General features: G+C 43.4%; 1 protein-coding gene across 2 annotated transcripts in view; it reads right to left on the reverse strand.

Annotated features, from left to right (window-relative positions):
• The window catches only part of tanc1b (tetratricopeptide repeat, ankyrin repeat and coiled-coil containing 1b), a 70,928-nt gene that overhangs the window by 4,906 nt on the left and 46,715 nt on the right, over window positions 1-19,307 (reverse strand). For both annotated transcript variants that reach the window (XM_069662879.1, XM_069662880.1), the window contains exons 9-20: window positions 17,936-18,167; window positions 17,112-17,278; window positions 13,754-14,361; window positions 11,578-11,686; window positions 11,241-11,363; window positions 7,411-7,647; window positions 7,049-7,234; window positions 6,258-6,336; window positions 1,045-1,178; window positions 718-841; window positions 428-603; window positions 180-312 (exon numbers count right to left, since the gene is read on the reverse strand). In XM_069662879.1, coding sequence (XP_069518980.1) covers window positions 180-312; window positions 428-603; window positions 718-841; window positions 1,045-1,178; window positions 6,258-6,336; window positions 7,049-7,234; window positions 7,411-7,647; window positions 11,241-11,363; window positions 11,578-11,686; window positions 13,754-14,361; window positions 17,112-17,278; window positions 17,936-18,167 — 2,308 coding nt within the window. The remainder of the gene's footprint in view (window positions 1-179; window positions 313-427; window positions 604-717; window positions 842-1,044; window positions 1,179-6,257; window positions 6,337-7,048; window positions 7,235-7,410; window positions 7,648-11,240; window positions 11,364-11,577; window positions 11,687-13,753; window positions 14,362-17,111; window positions 17,279-17,935; window positions 18,168-19,307) is intronic.

Here is a 19,307-nt window from a genome sequence, read left to right on the forward strand (position 1 = left end):
GAGACGTGAAGACACTGCAGACCTCACAGTTTCTTGGGACCACAGGACTAACAGCTGACTGAGTGATGTTTGACAAACTAACAGCCTTAAATGTTAGTACACATGCTCACGATTACCCACATGAACAGTTGGAAATAAACAGAAAACTTATTTTACTGTAGATACATTGATGTGCTTACCCAGCTTGGCCCCTTTCTTCAGCAAAGTCACCACCACCGACGTGTTCCGGCAGCCTATAGCCCGGTCCAGAGGCCGCATCCCACTGTAGTCCACATGCTCTATCACTGCTCCTCTTTCCACCAAATACTGGACCTGCATGACGGCACCAAGCAACACTGCGTTGTCAGCGCAGCCCTTGTCTAACGCTCAACAGTATGTGCTCAATAATGGAACAGAGACGCTCTCTGTGTAAAGTACTCTCACTCACAATCTCGGCGTCTCCGTAGAAGGCAGCGAGGTCCAGCGGAGTCCGTCCGTTCTTGTCCGTGTGGTCGATGACCGCACCTTTCTCCACCAAAAACTGCACTACATTCTTATGTCCTTTCAAACACGCCCAGCTCAGCGGCGTCAGCCCCTCCTTGTCCATCGAAGTCAAAGATGCACCTTTTTGAGACATACAATAATTCATATTAACGTATAGTGATAGTTCAATGCATCAGGGACTATTCACTGCCCTGTGGTTTCCTGTTGAGTGAGATTACAGTTGATGTCGCTCACCTTTCGAGAGCAGAAACTCCACGGTGCTCAGGTGACCCTCACAGGCAGCCACCATGAGTAGGGTCCTGCCCTGCTTGTCGCTGATGTTTATGTCAGCACCGTGCTGCAACAGCAGCTCTGCAATCTAGGAGACAGACCGACACAGTCAGAGAGCAGAAAAACATCCAGAGCTCAAATAAAAGTTTCTTTTTTCCCAGGCCCCATGGCAGGACATAAATACCACACGACAATAAAACACCACACACTGTTTGGAGATTACAAAAAGAAAAAGTCGAGGTGTGATTGTTTGCTCGCTGTGAGGATGGAGAGCCACGCAGCGTGTCTCACCTGCCAGTGTCCCTGTCTGACGGCGCAGAATAAAGGCGACACCCCCCGCCGGTTGACCTGCTGCACCACCGCCCCCTGCTCCAACAAGAAGCCGCAAACCTCCATCTTCCCTCGGCCCGCTGCTGCCGTCAGCGCTAAAGGAAGGAGAGAGGAGCGCACACAGACACAGATGTGAGGGTTGGATTCTTTATATAGTTTTGAAGAGAGGGAGAAAGTGAAGGTAAGTATGCAGTACAGCTGTCAGATAAGAGTGGCATGTCTCACCACTTAGCCAGAGAGGACACTGTAAAGCAGGAGGATTAGTTAGCATGATAACATGTGAAGTTCCCAAGGCTCCTCTCACAAGTATGTGGGAAAGAAACAGCTGGGATATAAATAGTGTTTACAATCCCCAAATCCTCCTATTCTTCGCAGAGCAAAGACAAGCTGAGAAATCCAGACTCATTTTTGGTGCTAATTGAGTTTAAAAACAGACAAATATGTTATGCTTATTGAACTCATTAAAATCCTGCCTCCAGCTCCCCAGGCTTTTTTACAGAGAGATGAGAATTCAGACATTTCATGCATCAGCAGACAAACAGTAGACAACAAAGTCAAACAATTGTGTCTAACAACCGTTCTTGTTTGTATTTTGTATCTTCGTCAGACCGTGATTAGCTGGGATTTACTCTGTTTACGGCTCTCTCTTTGTGGTTGAAACGAATTAGACAAATATGAATCTTTGCTGATATTCTGGTCTGTGAAGAAAGCAAAGACGGCGTCTTTAAACGCTCGCAGTGAATCAGCCCGCTGTGGATGTCTACAGCAGCAGATGGGCCGGTCTTAAATGAGTGCTGGTTGTCAAAACAGAGCGAGATCCAGCGGAAGAACCGGAGCAGCTCTGCTCTCACGTTCACCTCTGAGAGATTTAAGGTGCTGCTGAGCCTCGGTGTCTGACTGACATCATCCATCTGGATAAACAGTCATCAGAGCCAAACAGCCCCGCCCTCCATCTGCTCAAAATATGGATATCCTCTTACACAGCACAGCAGAGACAATGACTCTGAGCGGCTAAACTTAGGCTCTGTTTGCGCTCCGGGGAGCAACATTAGCAGCACCTGTGATGGCTGATGGTTACATTGGTACTGGTCTAAACAGCTGTGCAGTTTGTGTCTATTCATGTCTGTTCAATTCAAAACACTTATAAAGACTCGTGCTCTTTAGAGAAGGAGCTCCTTCAGTTATCAATAAAGTGCCTTATTTTATCTCATCTAATGTTCTGTAAGCTATTTATCAGCCTTGTCTTAAATCTGCCGCGCGTCTCCTCCAGCCCACCCACAAAGCTGCTCTGACAGCCTTATGAGGAGACTCTAAATCACTGTCTGATAAAACACATTCACAAAGTGAACGCATAATAATGTGTTTATCCAGCACCACAACAACCAAGAGGTGGTAATTTGAACCAAAGCTTTGCAGATAAACAACCTGACAAATGCTCTTAAATTATATCGTCTCACCAAAGTTTGGGATTCTTCTATTTATTACGGCTGCTTGAGCTGCTTTACGTTTCGTCAGCATGAAATTATAAACGCGTAAGTTAAGTTTGATTCCATAGTCGACAAGATGGTTTCAGGCTGTTTACAAAAGGCAGCACAAACAAAGATTGCTCTGTGTAAAATGGTAAGTTTGCTCAGCCTGGGGAAGCAGCAGATGCTCAATTACATAAGAAGTGCGTTTATACTGAGCATATTTTACTTCTATGCACAAAGTTTTTAATTCAACTTTTAACTGCTCCACACTGGAAGGGAGAATAAAGTAAGCCACATTTCCTGCAGCTCTTAAAGGAAACTAGAAATGTTAATTAATGTAGGATACTTGACTTCCTGTGAACGCACGTGATAGTTTGGATGGAGAATCTTGCTGATAAAAAAAAGCCCATGGAGATAAATCCTCCCATCAGAAAGCAGTGTTAAAAAGCAGGTGTTTGTCATTTGATGCGAGAATGAAAGCATCTTTTCCCCCGGCTCCTGAGCGGAGCCACAAATAGCTGCCTTCCTCAGCTCGTACTGTGCTCTATCTGTACAGCACTTATACTCTGTGTACACATAAAAGGAAACAACAGCAGGGAGGAAAAAACTGTACGTACAGTTTCTCCTGTATTTAAGCCTTTCTAATGATTCAGAGCAGGGGGCAGCCATTTTTCACTACCCGGAGAGACCTCCCAAAGCGTGTGTGGAGCACAAAGAAATCCACATCAGCATTAAAAAACAAGCCCCACACGGATAAGTAAATCATGACAGGAAAATAAATGCCAAAATGTTTTTTCCATCCTGCCCTGCAATAAAATAAACATCTTGTCATTTAAATGGATTATGGCCATGACAAGAACTGACATGAATAATATAAAGGCTGCACAGAGGCACCCTGTGGCCGCTGTGTTTGTCATAAGCTAACAAAATGAGAGAATGGTCCTCATCTGCATGCACCATGGGATCCAAACAGCAAAATGTATCATACAATAAGTTATTTAAAGAAGATTATTGTACGACGACACAAGAACGTGTCGGACTTCTGCTCTGCGCTCATCACCATGAGAACGACAGAGCGGTGAAGTCACCTTTCTTTGCATAACCAGGAAGAGTTTTGCATCCTAAGAGGGGATTTTAAAAGACGGAGCTCGCCAAGATGCGCGCTCCAATCTGCCTCTGTTTAAACACGGGGGGACACTGCCGACCTGTTTGCACAGACGAGCAATGTTCTGACGAATTTGAAAGATGAAATGCGTTTTTTACAGAAACAGGTTGTTATCAGGGAATAGTTCGGAGACAACAATGAATGACCGGTCCTATGGGGGATCATTCAAGAGCTTTATTGGTTTTGGTACTCTCTGAAACAGAGCTGCTATGAGGTTGGATTATTAAATCTGCACTGTGAGTGGCAGAGAAGTGATTTGAGGTGAAACTGAAATTTAATATATCTCTCAGTGCTAATCATTTCTGTTGTTTGCATCCAACATGAACACAGTCACTTTTGTTGTCTGAACTGTAAGAACATTATTTTCCTGACAGAACACGAACCTGGATCTCGTATTAAATCAACGCCAAAACATTTCAATATGTGGTCGTGTCAAGTGTTTAGGACTCATTACGTTTCAGGTCAGTTGTGTCATAGCTCAGCGCCTCTCTATTACTACCTGTGACTTAATATTTCATTACTGTTGAAGCACGCTCAAGAGGGTGATTTAGCATCCACTTTGTAAGCTGAGAGGAGCGGTAAATACCGCAGCACTCACAGCACAGGTGGCTCCAATGTTCAGGATGGTGTGATTACTATAATTCACATCCATAGTCATGTTCAAAGTACCCAAGTAACAAGGCCTAAAGCTTTAGATAAAATGTATCATGTTTTCAATAACATGAAGGCAGGTGTTTGGAGTGCAGCAGAACACAGAGGGAACAGCTCCATACAGGACGGACGACCGCAATGAGGTCTGAAGTCCTGCAGTCATTTAGCAGGGCACAGGCAACACTTAAGCGCACTGTGGACAGCCTCTCCATTAATAGGCTGACCTACATTCCTGTAGCAGCAAACTTTTAGTGCTAAATCCTGCAGCCTCACAGACAAAGAGACTATTATTACAATTCTTATTTTTTAAAAAATCTATTCTGGTTTGACTCAACATCAAAGACTGTTGTCAAATCAGAAGGGGTGCGATTTGTACATTTATAGCCTCTGGATCCGGAAACTTTCAAAGCAAAAGCTCACACTGAAAATGAGAGACAACATCTTTAAATGTGTCCGACGCGTCAGATGAGATGTGCTGCTCTTACACAGCGGGATGCGTCTGATACTTACAAATGTAGCAGAAATAATTTTAGCAGTTAAACTGGTAACCAAATAAATATTCTTATGACATCGTCTGGGTGTGTATAACGACTAATGTACAGCTGTAAACAGTGCATTCAGTTTCAACCCTAACAGTCATGTTGCTTTTAGACCTTATTTTGCTCCCTGCTGCTGCACATGGCTTTTTGAAACCTTTCCTCAATTAATCTCAAATGGCTTTGAGCGTCCTGCCATCACTTTCCTTTAATCAGGCAGAAGCACACACATCCCGGTACCCGAAAACCTACTCAGAAAAAGATTCAACTAAAAGAACACCTAAATGTTTCCACTGGAATCTAATACCCATGGTCGTTGCCGTGGATATGGGGAGAGTGAGCGATGCTTAATGTGGCCCAGGACACATGTGCGTACACACTAGGGCTGTCACTTTTCAATCGAAAATCGATAAATCGTTTGAACCTGGTGAAATATTAGTAGTTCGAGTCGAACTGTAATGATGCGATCGAAACAGCAGAAAATGCTTGCCTAAGAACAAATGAGTAATCTAGTAGTCAGAAAGCAAAGGGGAGACTTATTATTGTTCTGCTCCAGGACTGAGCTAGCTTCAGGGCTAACTCCTGTTTAACACGCAAGCAACAAGCACGGGAGCACGGCTTGAGTCTTAAGGAATCGTCGCCTTTGTTATGCACTAACAGCCTACATTAGTTCTGTTGTATGTACAGCTACCGATCACTCTGCTCTTCCGCTGTTCGGGTCCCCGCACTGAGTTCTTCACAAAACAGAACTTTCCTCTGTACAACACCTCCGTATGTGGCCTGAGTGATCGGATCTGAATGCGTCCTCAATCCATCCTGGGTGTGTTTACACCTGTACTTATAGCTGTCCACTTGTGATCCGTTCACAAAAACCACATGTTGATACCAAACGTGAACAGGGTCTAAGTAAAACTCTCTGGTTACAAGATTAATAACAAGATAATTCTACAGAAAAAGCTATACCTCATTGTGAACAGCAATGCATACGAGACATAGTGGAGTAACTTCAGACTGTGTTTCTTAACAAAGAGAACTAAAGGATTACTCCAGCAGCGTCATGGAAAATCATCGTTTCAGAGGAAATACTGTGTTGACCAAACTCAAAGTAGAAAGCCACATGACCCACAAGTAATGCTTTTAGCAGAAACTACAGGAAAGTGCAGGAAAACTTTGGAGCAGCTGTAAAAATGCACATGCATCAGGGCTGAGCGACCTCTACATCAAACAGGGAGCGCTGCTGTGCAGACGAGAGATACAAGACCGTCTGCTGCAGCACGCAATCACCAGAATGCAAAAACAGCAGGCGATGATACCATGGAGCAACGTAATGCACAAAGATGGATGAAAACATACCTGTCTCTCCCCACAGAGTGTCGTGGCTATCAATTTGCACAGCATGCTCATTATTCAACGCCAGCAAGCCGCTCACAACCTGCCAAAAAAGAAACGTAGATTAATTGCATACTGTGTCAACGTACGATATCAAATAAACCTTCAAGAGGTAAAACAACAGTCATTCTAAAGCAGAATAACAAAAGAAATCTGCTTTCTGAGCAGATTATTATTAATTAATCACAGCAGACGAGAGAACCACTGCTCTCTGAGCTACTCGTGGAGGTTATGTGAGTCCAAGCTGATTTATACATTGACTTTTTTAAGGGGTCTCCTTCAACATGTGGGTTGACAGCCGAGCTTGGCCCAGATCTGTTATTCCAAGCCTGGTATCTGGATCCCATTCCAACTAATGAGGAAGCCAAAATAAACCTTGAGCCTGCGTTGCACCTGGGCAGCTGTAGGCGCTGCACCGTGATCGATCCCCAAATCCTTCTTTCCGACATTACAAGGCCGAGCAACACTCTGAATTTTAAGTCATCATCAGCGAGGAGAAGATGTTTGGATTTTACCTGTTGTGCTCTCTGCTCTCTGAAACTACTTGTGGAAGGATTATGGGGAAACTCACATTAGATATTAGGTGCTGTGTGATTTTTTGCAATATGCAGCCTTGCTTTTTCCCTTTTTTAGTGAGATACGGTTTGATAAAAGGACATAAAAACCTTGCCCTAAGTTTCTTTATGATATTATCACATTTATAACAGCTGGAGTTTGCTTGTGCGTAAAGTAAAATATCTTCCTGTGTGTCGGACCTGTGTGTGTCCCATGCTGGAGGCTGCTATCAAAGCCTGCTGCAGAGCTTTGTTCTTCAGAGCGCAGTCCTGCTGCTGCCCCTCAGCACTCCACTCCAGCTCCAGCAGGTACTGGATAATCTCTGGGTGTCCTCGGAGGGCGGCATGGACCAGCGCACACTGGCCACTTTTATCTACGTGATCAACCTGGTGGAAATACAACATGGTCAGTGCTTGGAAAAATGTATCATATGGTTAAACAGGTTTAATTTACATGCTGCATGGATGCAGCTAGGCAAAGTCTGGGAGGATAAACATGGCTGACTCTGTTATCAAAACGTCCATATTTCTCGGCCCCAGAGTTAGAAATTTTAGCTCCTCACCATGGCCCCCCTCTTGCAGAGCAGCATGACGATTCCCAAGTGTCCTGCAGCTGCAGAGAAGCAGAGCGGGCTCATGCCGTTTTCAGACACGACGTCCACACTGGCCCCAAACTCGAGCAGCAAAGCGGCGATTTCCTGGTGACCGAGGTGGCACTGGACGCAGAGCACCGGCGCGTTGTTCAGGACCTCTGTGCGGTAATTCACGTTCGCCCCGCCCAGCATCAGCAGACGGCTCACCTGATGTACAAATGCAAACACAGTCAGATGGTTTGGAAACATGTTGTCAAAGTTTATGTAAAACACTACAATAGATGTTTTTTCGTGTTTATCTTAACAACCTTTTTTTTAACAGAAGTAAACCTTGAGTGGCACATAAATGCAACTTCTGTAGGGCTCATCAAGTCTCAAGAATGTAAATGTAATTGTAGCTGGGATTACCCAATCAGTGGATACATGGAGTGTGAAGAAACTACACTACCACTGCACACAGACATAGGAAACCCATGTCCTTCAAAATAAAAGCGCAGCATCGACTTTTTGCCACAACTTTTTTTTCTTCAAGCACACATCTGCGACCCACTGAAACCAGCTCTTCGACCCACATTTGGATCCCGACCCACCAGTTGAGAACCATGGCTTAATAGTATGTAGATGAAAAGCTTGAATGGGGAATGTTAAATGACTGATGGAAACACAAAACCCATGTCAACACGCTAAATCTCTGCCCCTTTTCCGGAGCGATGCTATGCTTATCTGCGACTCCTTGTCATCTCAGCTACAAAATCCGGCTGTCTCGGTCCAAGCAGCGCTCGAACATTGTTCCAAATTTCTTGGCTCCGAGTTCGATAAATAGACTGAATTAGTAATAGATACAATAAAGGCCTAACCACTGTGACATCTTCACCGCATTTGTGATGTCAGACGGTGACGCAGCAGAAAAGAGACTGAAAGCAGGATACTCCACTGGCAATGGGAAAAGAGAAAATCAGCAGCTATAAGTGGGTCTTCCCGGGTCTGAAAAACCTGTCAACACACTAAATAAAGATGGACACACAACATACAGTATGTCATGTCTACAGAATACAACAAGATAGCATCATGAAAATCAGGATGACAACGTTACTATCCATGAGGATGATGTGAATCCTTATGCAATCATTGTTTCTCTACAATTCCTCTGAATACCCACAAAGATAAAACTTTGCTCAGTCATTCTCCTCTATTCCACCACACTTCACAAAGATATCACAGATACTTTGAAAAACAGGCTCTTCACTAGAATTTGAAATGAAGTTGAACAAAACACAGAACAAGATGTGGGCTAAAACACTTTTCTAAATCCACAAACTTTTATGGCTTTCCAGGATTTGTCGACACCATGATAAATAACTACTTTAAACAGCAGCAGAATCTTCGATACACTTGATTTTCCCCTTCTAGCTCATTTAAGTGCAAATGCTCATATTGCTTCAGCCCACTCTGGAGATTTTCTATCAAGCAAAGGTCAGACTCTAAATGAAGTGGTCACATTCTACTGAATGCAATTATTAAGTGTGTTACTCTCTTCCGCGATGAGGGAATCAATAATACATGCTTGGTCAAACTGAGATAGGAGTGAAATGAGGAGCCAACAACAGGAAATGAAAATCTCTGTTGTTTGTTGGATCGACTGTGGAGTGAATTAACAGCTGTTTTCCCCGGAGGACAGAACGAGGTCATTGTGTAAATATGTCTATCTACTTATGTTATACGTACACAAAATAACACATAATGACTCGCAAATAGACGATGAGGATGACAACATCTCATAGAACACTGTTACATGTGATGGCCTTCACAGGAGAGGACACTGATTTCCCCCCTTAAAGTAAAACAGGATACTACTGCTACTTTAACTTCCTCTATGCGTGGAGATTTGGAAGCAACAAGTCATTAACAGACTATCCACAGAGTCAAAAGTTGAACTGACTCTTTCTTATAAATAACAGTGAGTTCAATCATTTATATTCATAGTAAAAATAAGATTTTCTGTCCCCCATTCATCGTGCACAGACTTCTTAACTCGTCACGTTTCCTATTTTCTTCATCCTGGAACACATCTCATAAATATCTACTTTCCAATTTCCTGTGAAGATTTTTCATTTTCCGTGTTGCTCATAAAAGTTATTAATATCCCTGGGCTTCATCTGATAAATAATTGGCTAATCAGTGTGTTAAATAAGCTACTGACTATTTTAGCCTGGAATTAGTATTCAGCTCCGATTAATAAATCATATTATAAACTGCCAAAGATGCAAGCTGTGTGGATCTGTCTGTTTCAAATGCTGTCTTTTATTTCCTCTTCTGCTCAAATAACAGCTGGCATCCAGTGTGACTAATTAAGACTCTTTTATCACTGACTCTTTTCATTTGCTCGGGTCTGTATTCATTCCTTAACATATGCAGACACAAATCTGCTCTATCAATGTCCTGAACATACTTAGACATATGCTTGTCGTTACCATAAGCAATCTGGGATCCCATCACCTATAGCCTGGCGACGATATAGCCTCTGGGGACATAGCGAACATGTCGGGCGTGTAGCCAGCGACGACGTCCTTTTCAGTGTGCTGCGTTGTTTACAGAAAAAGAAACCGTTTTTTTCTTGTGATTTACTTTAATTAACGGGTCTTGTCTTTGATGAAATGTCAACATCATGATGCAGATAAGTACAAATTAAAAATGAAGCTTGGTCAGGTCTGTCCTCAAGAGGAGAAGAAAACTAAAAATGCTCATTTGTTGAACGGAGGTTGGATCGATCATGATGCATTTGAGGAAGTTGGGAAATCTGAACACTGAACAGCTTTCGGGGATTTATCTCCAGTTTGATTTTTGATCTAGAACGGATTGTTAGCTGATTTAGAAGCTAAATCATCATCATCATCAGATGATGCTGATGGGAGCCTGGATGTCATTACGGTGCATTACGTTCCGCCGGCTTTTGCTCTCCACACTGACTGTTTCCTACATACGTCGCAGCCTGCTGATACGTGATGGGTGAATATTACTCGGACTACAAGAGTAGAACAAACGTCCCTAAAACCCATGTCCCTGCCTACAAATAGAGATTACCATATAAGTAATCTCTATTTACAGATTCTACATTTCTATGTGGAATCTGTAAACAGATATTACCATATACGAAACAAGAGAAATAAGACAAACTGCAAGAAACGAAAAGAGGATGCCTTGAGCAAAAAATGGATTATTGTAAGATGTTTGTGAAATGTGAGGAAAATAGCAAATACTTTGTAGGCTGAAGTTAAAAAGAATAAAAAGACAACAGAAAAATGAGGACAGTTTGTGGGTCAGGTAGAGAAGTTAAAGCCTACAGACACAAGGTGACGGGGGATCGAGCTAATGCTAAGAAACAACAAGCATCAGTCAGGCCAATAAACATCTTTATACTTTAAAAGCTTTTCATGGTGATTTCCATCGTCAGACAGCTGAGCTCTCACTCCCCGTCCGTACGTGTAAGGAACAGATCCTGACATTTATAGTAATCCAAAACTTAATTGCAATCTGTGGATTTCTAAAAGAATTCAAAAAGGACGTTTAAAGACAACAGATGTGCAGTCTGATTAAAGAGTTTAAGGAAAACTATTTTAATTATCAAATAATCTGTTGATTCTTTTAGTTGGTTAATTAACGAGGGTTAATTTTTGTTTGACCATCAATCAAAAAAGCAGAGAGATTTAATTACATGAAATGGAGAAAGCCTCAGATGAAAACAGGGGATTAAATTCCAGGTTTGGTCCAAGAGCTGGAGAAGAGCTGGTGAACATGTTTACCTTGACGTTTGGTGTGTAAAGGTTCCTCAGGGAGGCCAGGGCTGCAGAAAGGCCGTCGGCGCTGCAGCTTATCCACAGAGCCTGCAGCACACTGGATGACACACCTGTTTTCTTACTCAGGCCCTGCACACACACACACACACACGCACAAACACACACACACACGCATATATGAATGCAAAAACATACATTGAGTCACTGAACCTAAGCTGCATTTCTCTTCACATCCCGTGGCTTATCCTCGGGTGAACTACACTCACATAATACATGAATAACAGAGCGAACACCACGGATGGAATTCAATCTCAGATGAATGTAGAGAGCATGATAGTTGTACCTTGAAAATGTGCGCTTTGAGGATGTGATGTCCCAGTTCCATGGTCTGCTGACGATTCAGTTTCCCCTCTTGGCGAGAAAGCATGAAGGCCATAAGAGCGTGGCCAGTCCTGGGGTGTGGAAACAACAGAGGATACTGAGATGCAAAGCAAAACTGGAAACGGATAAAGTGACAACAAAGAGTTTGCCACATGTAAATCAACTGATGCATTTAGTGTGTGCCTGCTGGACTCATCATGAAACTACTCGTGTATTTTGGTCATGAATGCACCTTGGCATGGTCATGGTGAGTCATTTATTCTGTGCTTTTGTAACCAAGTCCATCCATCCACTGAAGGATGGGGAAGCGTCTAAAACCCCTGGGTTCTCCTCTCCTCCTTCACTCAGACACTCCGCCGTTAATTAATGCAGAACTTCATTAAAAGGACATGCATGATTGCAGATCACTTTGATCTGGTTGAAATTTTCTCTCGTCATGCCCCGGCACAAACAGAGAGGCAGCGCAGCCGGCTTTTGTTTGCATGTGTGTTCCCTGTGCCAGACTCCGAGCCTTTGTTTTTTTAATGACAGAGTTGGAGGGCTGTGAATGACCAGAATATGAAGCTCGGCTCCGGTCCATTTTAGAGACACCGCTGTGTACGCAGAGGTGATACTGACGAGCAACAGGGAGGGTGGGGGGGGGGGGGAAGCTAGCCGGAGTGACATCATCCAATTTATTAAGTGTGAATGGCTGAAGTCTCTGATGTGGGTGAGGGAGGGCTCCAGAATTACAATGAGGTAGCACTACTAAAGTAGATAAGCCTGTCTCGCAGGGAAGGAGGGCCATGGTGGGAAACAATGATAATTTTTCTTCTGGAAATTAATTCTAACTAAAGTGGAATACAGAGCAGCCTACTGTGACTGCACACATTAATATTACATTAGTAAGTTTTCAAACTGACTTTTTTCCTGAAGATGCATTTCTAATAAATGCCTAACAACCATGACTTTTAAAAAATCAATCCAATATATTTTTGACATCCACAATTTTTAATATTAGGACATCACCGACAGTATAGCCAGAGCTCCAGACTTAAAAGGATAAGCTTGGTATTTTTAAAGCTGTCGAAATGACTCAAACAAGAACTTTAGAAATCAGTCCAGTAGATGTCCTCCATGGGTGGTGAGATGTTACCTGAACAGGACGGTGGTTCAAAAGCCTCATCTTCATCATCGTCAGGTAAATATTCAGCCACAGCTTTTGAAATATATTCCTGCTGGCAGTCTTCTACATAAACAAACCCTCTCCCCAACTTTAACTCGTCTCCACCATCCTGTGGTAACATCTCAGCACCCGCAAGAATTCAGAGCGCGACTTCTGTTTCTGGTCACACAAAAAGGATTTTACGCTTTTAAAAAAGGACGATCTTTGTAGGTAATGTTGTCGGACACCTGGAGTAACAATCTGAGCCTTTCAGCGGCAAAAACAAGCACTTTTAGTGGACGTACTTTGATCGGGCGCAGTTGCCCCAGGGGATTATGTTGCAGCCGTTATGGCAGAGGACATCTACTGGACCGATTCCAAAAGTTTTTGTTCCTATGAGTCATTTCGATCCCCCAAAAAAATACCAAACTTCCACTTGTTAGGTTCTGTCTTTGATGGTAATTCACCTATTTTACCTGCAGCAGGGATCTCTGTATGCCAGTAGTGTCCTTGTGAATTGTTGTTTGCTAGCAGCAACAACAAAGGTGCCATATACTGCATTAGCAGCAGCATTATAAATAGTGCATGATTTTAACAAATACCTGGAACATCTCAGACCCAATTTCCTCTGTGACTCAGACATGAGTCATGCGGCACATTTTGATGAGAACATTCTGCTTGCTGTGTATGAAACCCTCGTGTTTACTTTTCATGCAAAGTGGTGGCCATGACTCACATACTATTAACTACTAATTCAGAAGCACTCTGAGAAGAAATAAGTAAGGGCTGTTTATCAAAGATGCGAGTGCGGTCTGATGTGCATATTGTTTGCAATCAAAGGACAAATTCTTAGTTATGATCCCGGCTTGACGTGTACTTTCATACAGACTGTTTTGCAAGTATATTTTCTTGATGCACTGCAGACTAAGTATCCCACATCCCTAAAGGGAGAGCTGCTGAGTTACTGCATTTGCTTTTCAGACAGAGGACCTACCTGGGGTCACAGAGGAAGTCTGTACTCTCTCCATCAGCTCTCCACACCAGCCACTCCCTGAAGGAGGGGTGGCAGAACATGCGCGTCTTGTCCCTCCGTTTGATGAGGAAGCACGAGAGCAAATCCATGCGTTGTTGGAAATCCTCCCATGGCAGCTCCCCTCTCATGAAGCCGGCGTTGATGGCCTGAAACAGCTGTTCATCAGTCATGGGGTGCAGCGAGGCGAGCGCCACGTTGAGGATCGGCAGCGAACGCTCAAAGGCCGAATTGGTCATGAACTTCATGTTGCACTGTAACTGGTAGAGCTCAGCCAGAGACACGGGCACCACTTTGTAGCTGGCACTCTTGATCACCAGGTGGCCTCTCTCAAACAGATCCAGGGTAAGTTTGAGATACAGGTAGGAGCCCTGGCTGCGTGAGATCAGGTGGCTGCTGAGCTTGCCTACTGTGATAGGGTCGGCCTTGCCGTTCAGGCTGATGTTGTTCATGATATCCTTGCTGCCATTGATACGGTACTGGATGTACGCATTGAGGTCGTTGCTTATCTCTTTGTTGTCGGTAAAATCATCCAGGGAGATCTTGGAGAAGGGCAGAAGGCTGGTGATCTCCTGGGAAAGAGAGGAAGGTGAGGACAGTCAGTGACATACAGGAAGCTACAGAATATTCAAGGAGTCATGCAGTTTAATTTCCTTCTCATGGCATTTTATATTAACAGTGAAATGTACCAATCAGAATCCAAATACCCGAATAACTATGAGTACATTTCAAGCTACTTTCTGCAATATAAATAGCATTCGTTTTTACCACACCAGACGAATAGAAGAGTTATTGCTGAATGAAAGAGCCATTTCAAAGAATTCTTCTTGTGTGTTTCCTATCAGCCGACTTGTCTTTGAGCAGCGGGGGAGCAAACACGCTCAGCTATCAGGCCACAGCAGACACTTACTGTTGGAAATGTGGCTATGACAAAAACAGGACTAGAAAAGTGAGTATTAAGAAGCAGACGATGGATGGGGGGAAGCAACAGTAACACTTCCAGCAACGGTCTGAGCCATAGCTCACATTTCAATCTATGTCCTGCGGGTTGGAGAAATCAATGCACCTTAATCCTCCAATCCTGTGCCTGTCTGAGGCTAAAGAAACATTGCCTCGGTGAGATAACACTTCTCTCTTCCTCATCATGACAAGGTACAGTAAACACACACACACATGAATCCACACATGCACAGAGTCACTGATCCTTATCCCAGAGGTGGGTGAAGTGCGAGCAACACCTCACAGATACAACAGATATAAGTCTAGCAAGCAGAGGCCAATATCCTGAACACCTTTGCTCCTTTGTTAAATCCTATTTGTTTGCTCAAAGTGCAACACAACACTGAAGCTTTCATAACACTTGCTTACACAGATATAATAATATATTTTTGTTTATATAGCGCTTTAAAAAGTACTCAGACACTTTACATGTTAAAAACAATAGCAAAGATAGTTAAAGCAATAAACAGTAAGGCTCATGGTTTTGATTAAACGAACTGGGCTTCAACTTGCTGCGAGATTTGGCCACGAGATCTTCTGGCGTGAAGTACAAAACCACACGAGACTAAGAGTTATAGGGAAAGGCATATTTTATAACATGCTAAAAATACACTCGCGGCTAAAGCCGAGGCTAACAGAGAGTGACATAAACATGTGCAAACAACAAAGTGCAAAACTAACTTGCATATTTATGAACGCACACACGATAAAAAGAGTCCGTCAGCGATCACTGATGTCCCAGTAGTAGGCGCAGTAAACAAGTCTGGGCATATCTCCTTCACTGCCGTGTTTCGGGGGGATGCTGCATTCAGGTGCGCTCAGAAACGTGAGTGATCAGACACGTTTTTACACATATTTTTATGGATCGATCTGGGGATTTATTAATCGATATTGGGTCGATTTTTTAAACCCAGTCCTAATAAACCTTGTATAACAATCAAGGTGCAGTAATTACAGTTAAATATGTATGTATATAAAAGACAACTATTACAACAATAAACATAATGAGGGGTCACAGATTAAAAGCAGATTTTATTAGATGGGTTTTGAGTCCAGCTTTGAAAGAGGGGAGTGAGGGAGAGTGTCTGAGGTGTTGGGGGAGAGAGCTCCGGAGGGAGGGGGCAGCAATAGAGAAGGCTCTGTCCCCCCAGGTCCGGTGTTTGGATCGGGTGAGAGGGGCGAGGAGGTTGGCGTCGACAGATCTGAGTATACAGGTGGGAGTGTGTTGGTGAAGGAGGTCAGTGAGGTAGGAGGGGGCTAGGTTGTGGAGGAGAAGAATTTTGAATTGGATTGTACACTGATTCGGGAGCCAGTCAGTGGAGGTGTTGGAGGACTGGGGGGATATGATCTCTGGTGCGAGAGTGGGTGAGCAGACGGGCAGCTGAGTTTTGGATGTTTATTGAGGATTTTGGAGGATGTGCCATAAAGGATGCTATTGCAGTAGTCCAGTCGTGAGGTGATGAATGCGTGAAGGAGCGTTTCGGCTGCGGTTGCAAAGTGAGCTGTAATTTTCTTCATGGTTGACATCTAATGAGTCGTCCTATTTATCTACTTCCTACTTACACATACATCATTTTAAAAAAACTGCATCCGTGTGTCAATCAAAGCCCCCCAAACATTTACTTTGATGGAAATGTTTTAAGCATTTTGTGCAACGAGAAACATAACATCCAAAAAAACCTTTCCTCACCATAAATGGAACCTGACGAATAAATAAAGGTGAATACATCAATGTCAGAGTTACAATATATTGATTTAGCACATGCACAGAAACTGGCCATGAACTGAATGATAATCCTGCCTCGCAGTTGCAGGAAAAAAACGAATGAATGAGGATTGAAGTGCATTGCATACTGATGGCCGGTACCTCTGCATGGCTTCTGCCTGAGCATTAATAACTGAATTCTGGATGTCAGTCAGTCAGCTTTCACATTATTATCTCAGCCTTAGCAAAGAAAACCAGCCGTCGTGTTACTTTACAGGCATGTCAAAGCCTCAGCCATCCTCAGTGTGAGTTCAACACCCAGCAGAGCACATCTCTGTAACTAGTGAACCTAGTGTCACTTTGCCTCCAAGCTAGTCCGCTCAGAGTGACTGACTGCTCCTATAATGTCATGCAGTCCTGATTCGCGGGTCGCAGATACTTCCATTCCTTTTTGAATGTTCCCGGATACGCTTGACAAAAAAAAAAGACTCTGTAGAGAGTAGAGTATGACAAGGCGGAGCAGCCTTTCACACCTGTCAAAGTCTACACGCTTGTAAGAGAGTTAAGACGTGACAGAAGATTGGCCTTCAGGTTTGTTTTTAATCAGCTCTTCCTTACCAGTAAGTTGACCCGGACAGTGACCACCAGCTTCAGCCAGGGAGGGAACTTGGTGATGATCTTCGTGATGAAGGAGGCGATGGTGTCTCCGTAGTCAGGCTTATGGAACTCGGCCTCGTTCAGCCCGTCTATCAAGATGATGTGGTCCTCCTCTGGAATCTTCCGCTCTGGAAACACACAACAACCAACAAAGTATGATGTGCAGTGAGGTACAGCTCATAACAGGGTTTGATGAACTCAGCTTTGATTTATCAACTACACAGCCAGTGCTTCAGCTTACTTACTGCCTGTTAAAATGTCAAGTTACATTTGCTTAGAAGAAAACAGTTAATGCTTTCAGTGGCAGTTAGTTGAGTTACTTAAGGAAATTGGGTAGAGAACAAAACGTTCCCTGATTTTTAGGAGTTATAAAAGTCCGAAGTATAAACACATCCCCTACAGACAGGGATAGAAGATGATGTGCAGACAGTACTTGAGGCAAGCAGGTTTCAAAAGTACCTTGCTTCTTATCTTTTTCTTGCTCTCGAGTTCTTTTATCAACTCGTTTAAATTGGCTCATTGATACTTTGCTGTAAAGCAGCTGGCATAATAACTTAATAATGATTGTCAGTTAAAACCTCACAGACAAGTAGTGTTTGGTCACACAGACATAAATGATTAAGAAGTCTGCCAACCCTTCTGCCAAGGGTAAAAGCAGTGGCATTGAAAATGTTGTCTATTAAACATTTCTTAAGAGTACTGTGGATAAATGCAGCTGTTCAAGAATAAAAACTCAGAATGGAACAACACAAGAAGCCGACCAACTTGAAATGTTATGTTTTTACCTTTACGAAGGTTGGCTAGTGGCTCAAGGACCCCCCTCCGGAAAGCAGCCAAGGGGTCCTGCACGCAGGAGCGCAGACTGAGCATGCTCTGGAGGTTGGGCTCTTTCAGCAACAGCTCCCGGTAAGCACCAAGCTGGTGTGCTCTGCACAGCAGGGCAGCAATACTATGTACAAACTCAGGCACCAGGCATGTGTATGTGTTATCCGCCTGGCAGTAATGGTATGCCACCACCTGGAACACACAGGGAAGAGACAAAAACAGACACAGACAGGGTTATTCCAGACTTCTCAATTATTATTATAAACACTGTAATATGTGAACTGAAATAAAGCTCAATGATTTGCAAAAGCCAACAGTCTTGTTGACTTCAATACTGAATATTTCTGTTACTGTTTTGTATTTGATGCCTTTTTATATTCACAGCCCCAATTAAACCACGTATTATCTCTTTATCAGCTACGCCCGTCCACACAGAAGGGATGATGAAGTAACAGGGCGATGGCTGACCACCTCAGATAAACTCTACTATAAAAAGGATCCAGTGGATCCCAGGGGGAGGTCTAAAAGAAGGTACACCTTGTGTGTTTGAACGGGGTGCCGCAGTGTTCAAAGGAGGTCTTATTCAGAAGGAAAAAGGATGGACAAGGATAAGGAAGAAGGATAGAGAGAGATGCCCTGGGGATGTTTGACTCTGTTCTAATTACAGTCCAACCTGGAGGAGCTGACACACTTCCAGGGGCAGCTGGAGGAGGAGCAGGTGACCTGTTCCTCTGCAGGATGCTGCTGCCTATTACTCCATCCACTATGATGACCAGCTTCTCCTAAATGCTCCCATAGTAGCATCTGAAAGAGTATTGATATTGACTATTTGTTATAGAGGAAATACAACCCACAAAGAGTTAATATAGCCACCATAATCATTCTGGATGCAACAAAGTCAGGCCCTCCACATGTGATGTATAATGCAAATCCCTCCTATTGAATCACAGTAGTCGACACCATTGCAGCAGCACCATCTTTCAAACTGGCAGCTTTGAAAACTACCTTGTACTACACTTATGGGACAAATCTTATATTCAGTATATATCGTACATTTGAGAAATAACATGATGAGTTTTGGCTCATGTGTGGGTGTAAACTAGCAGGATAATTAAACTGAACTCCCATTCCCCTCAGATAACAGAGATGTTGTGATTTGGAGGTCTGAAACAAGGCTAGGCTGGAACAATAAGTCCATAAACTTTCAACTCCAATCCAAAGCTTTGTGATAAATTGGCTCAAAGAGAGGCCGCTGAGTCACACAAATGATTGCAATTTAGCAAGAACAAAAGCCTGAGGTAGAGGCTTTGTCTGTGGCAGTTTTCAACTACT

The sequence above is a fragment of the Semicossyphus pulcher genome, unplaced genomic scaffold (assembly GCF_022749685.1).
Source record: "Semicossyphus pulcher isolate SPU_LCO1_2020_fin unplaced genomic scaffold, fSemPul1.0.p SCAF_15, whole genome shotgun sequence".
In the NCBI taxonomy this organism is placed as follows: Eukaryota; Metazoa; Chordata; class Actinopteri; order Labriformes; family Labridae; genus Semicossyphus; species Semicossyphus pulcher.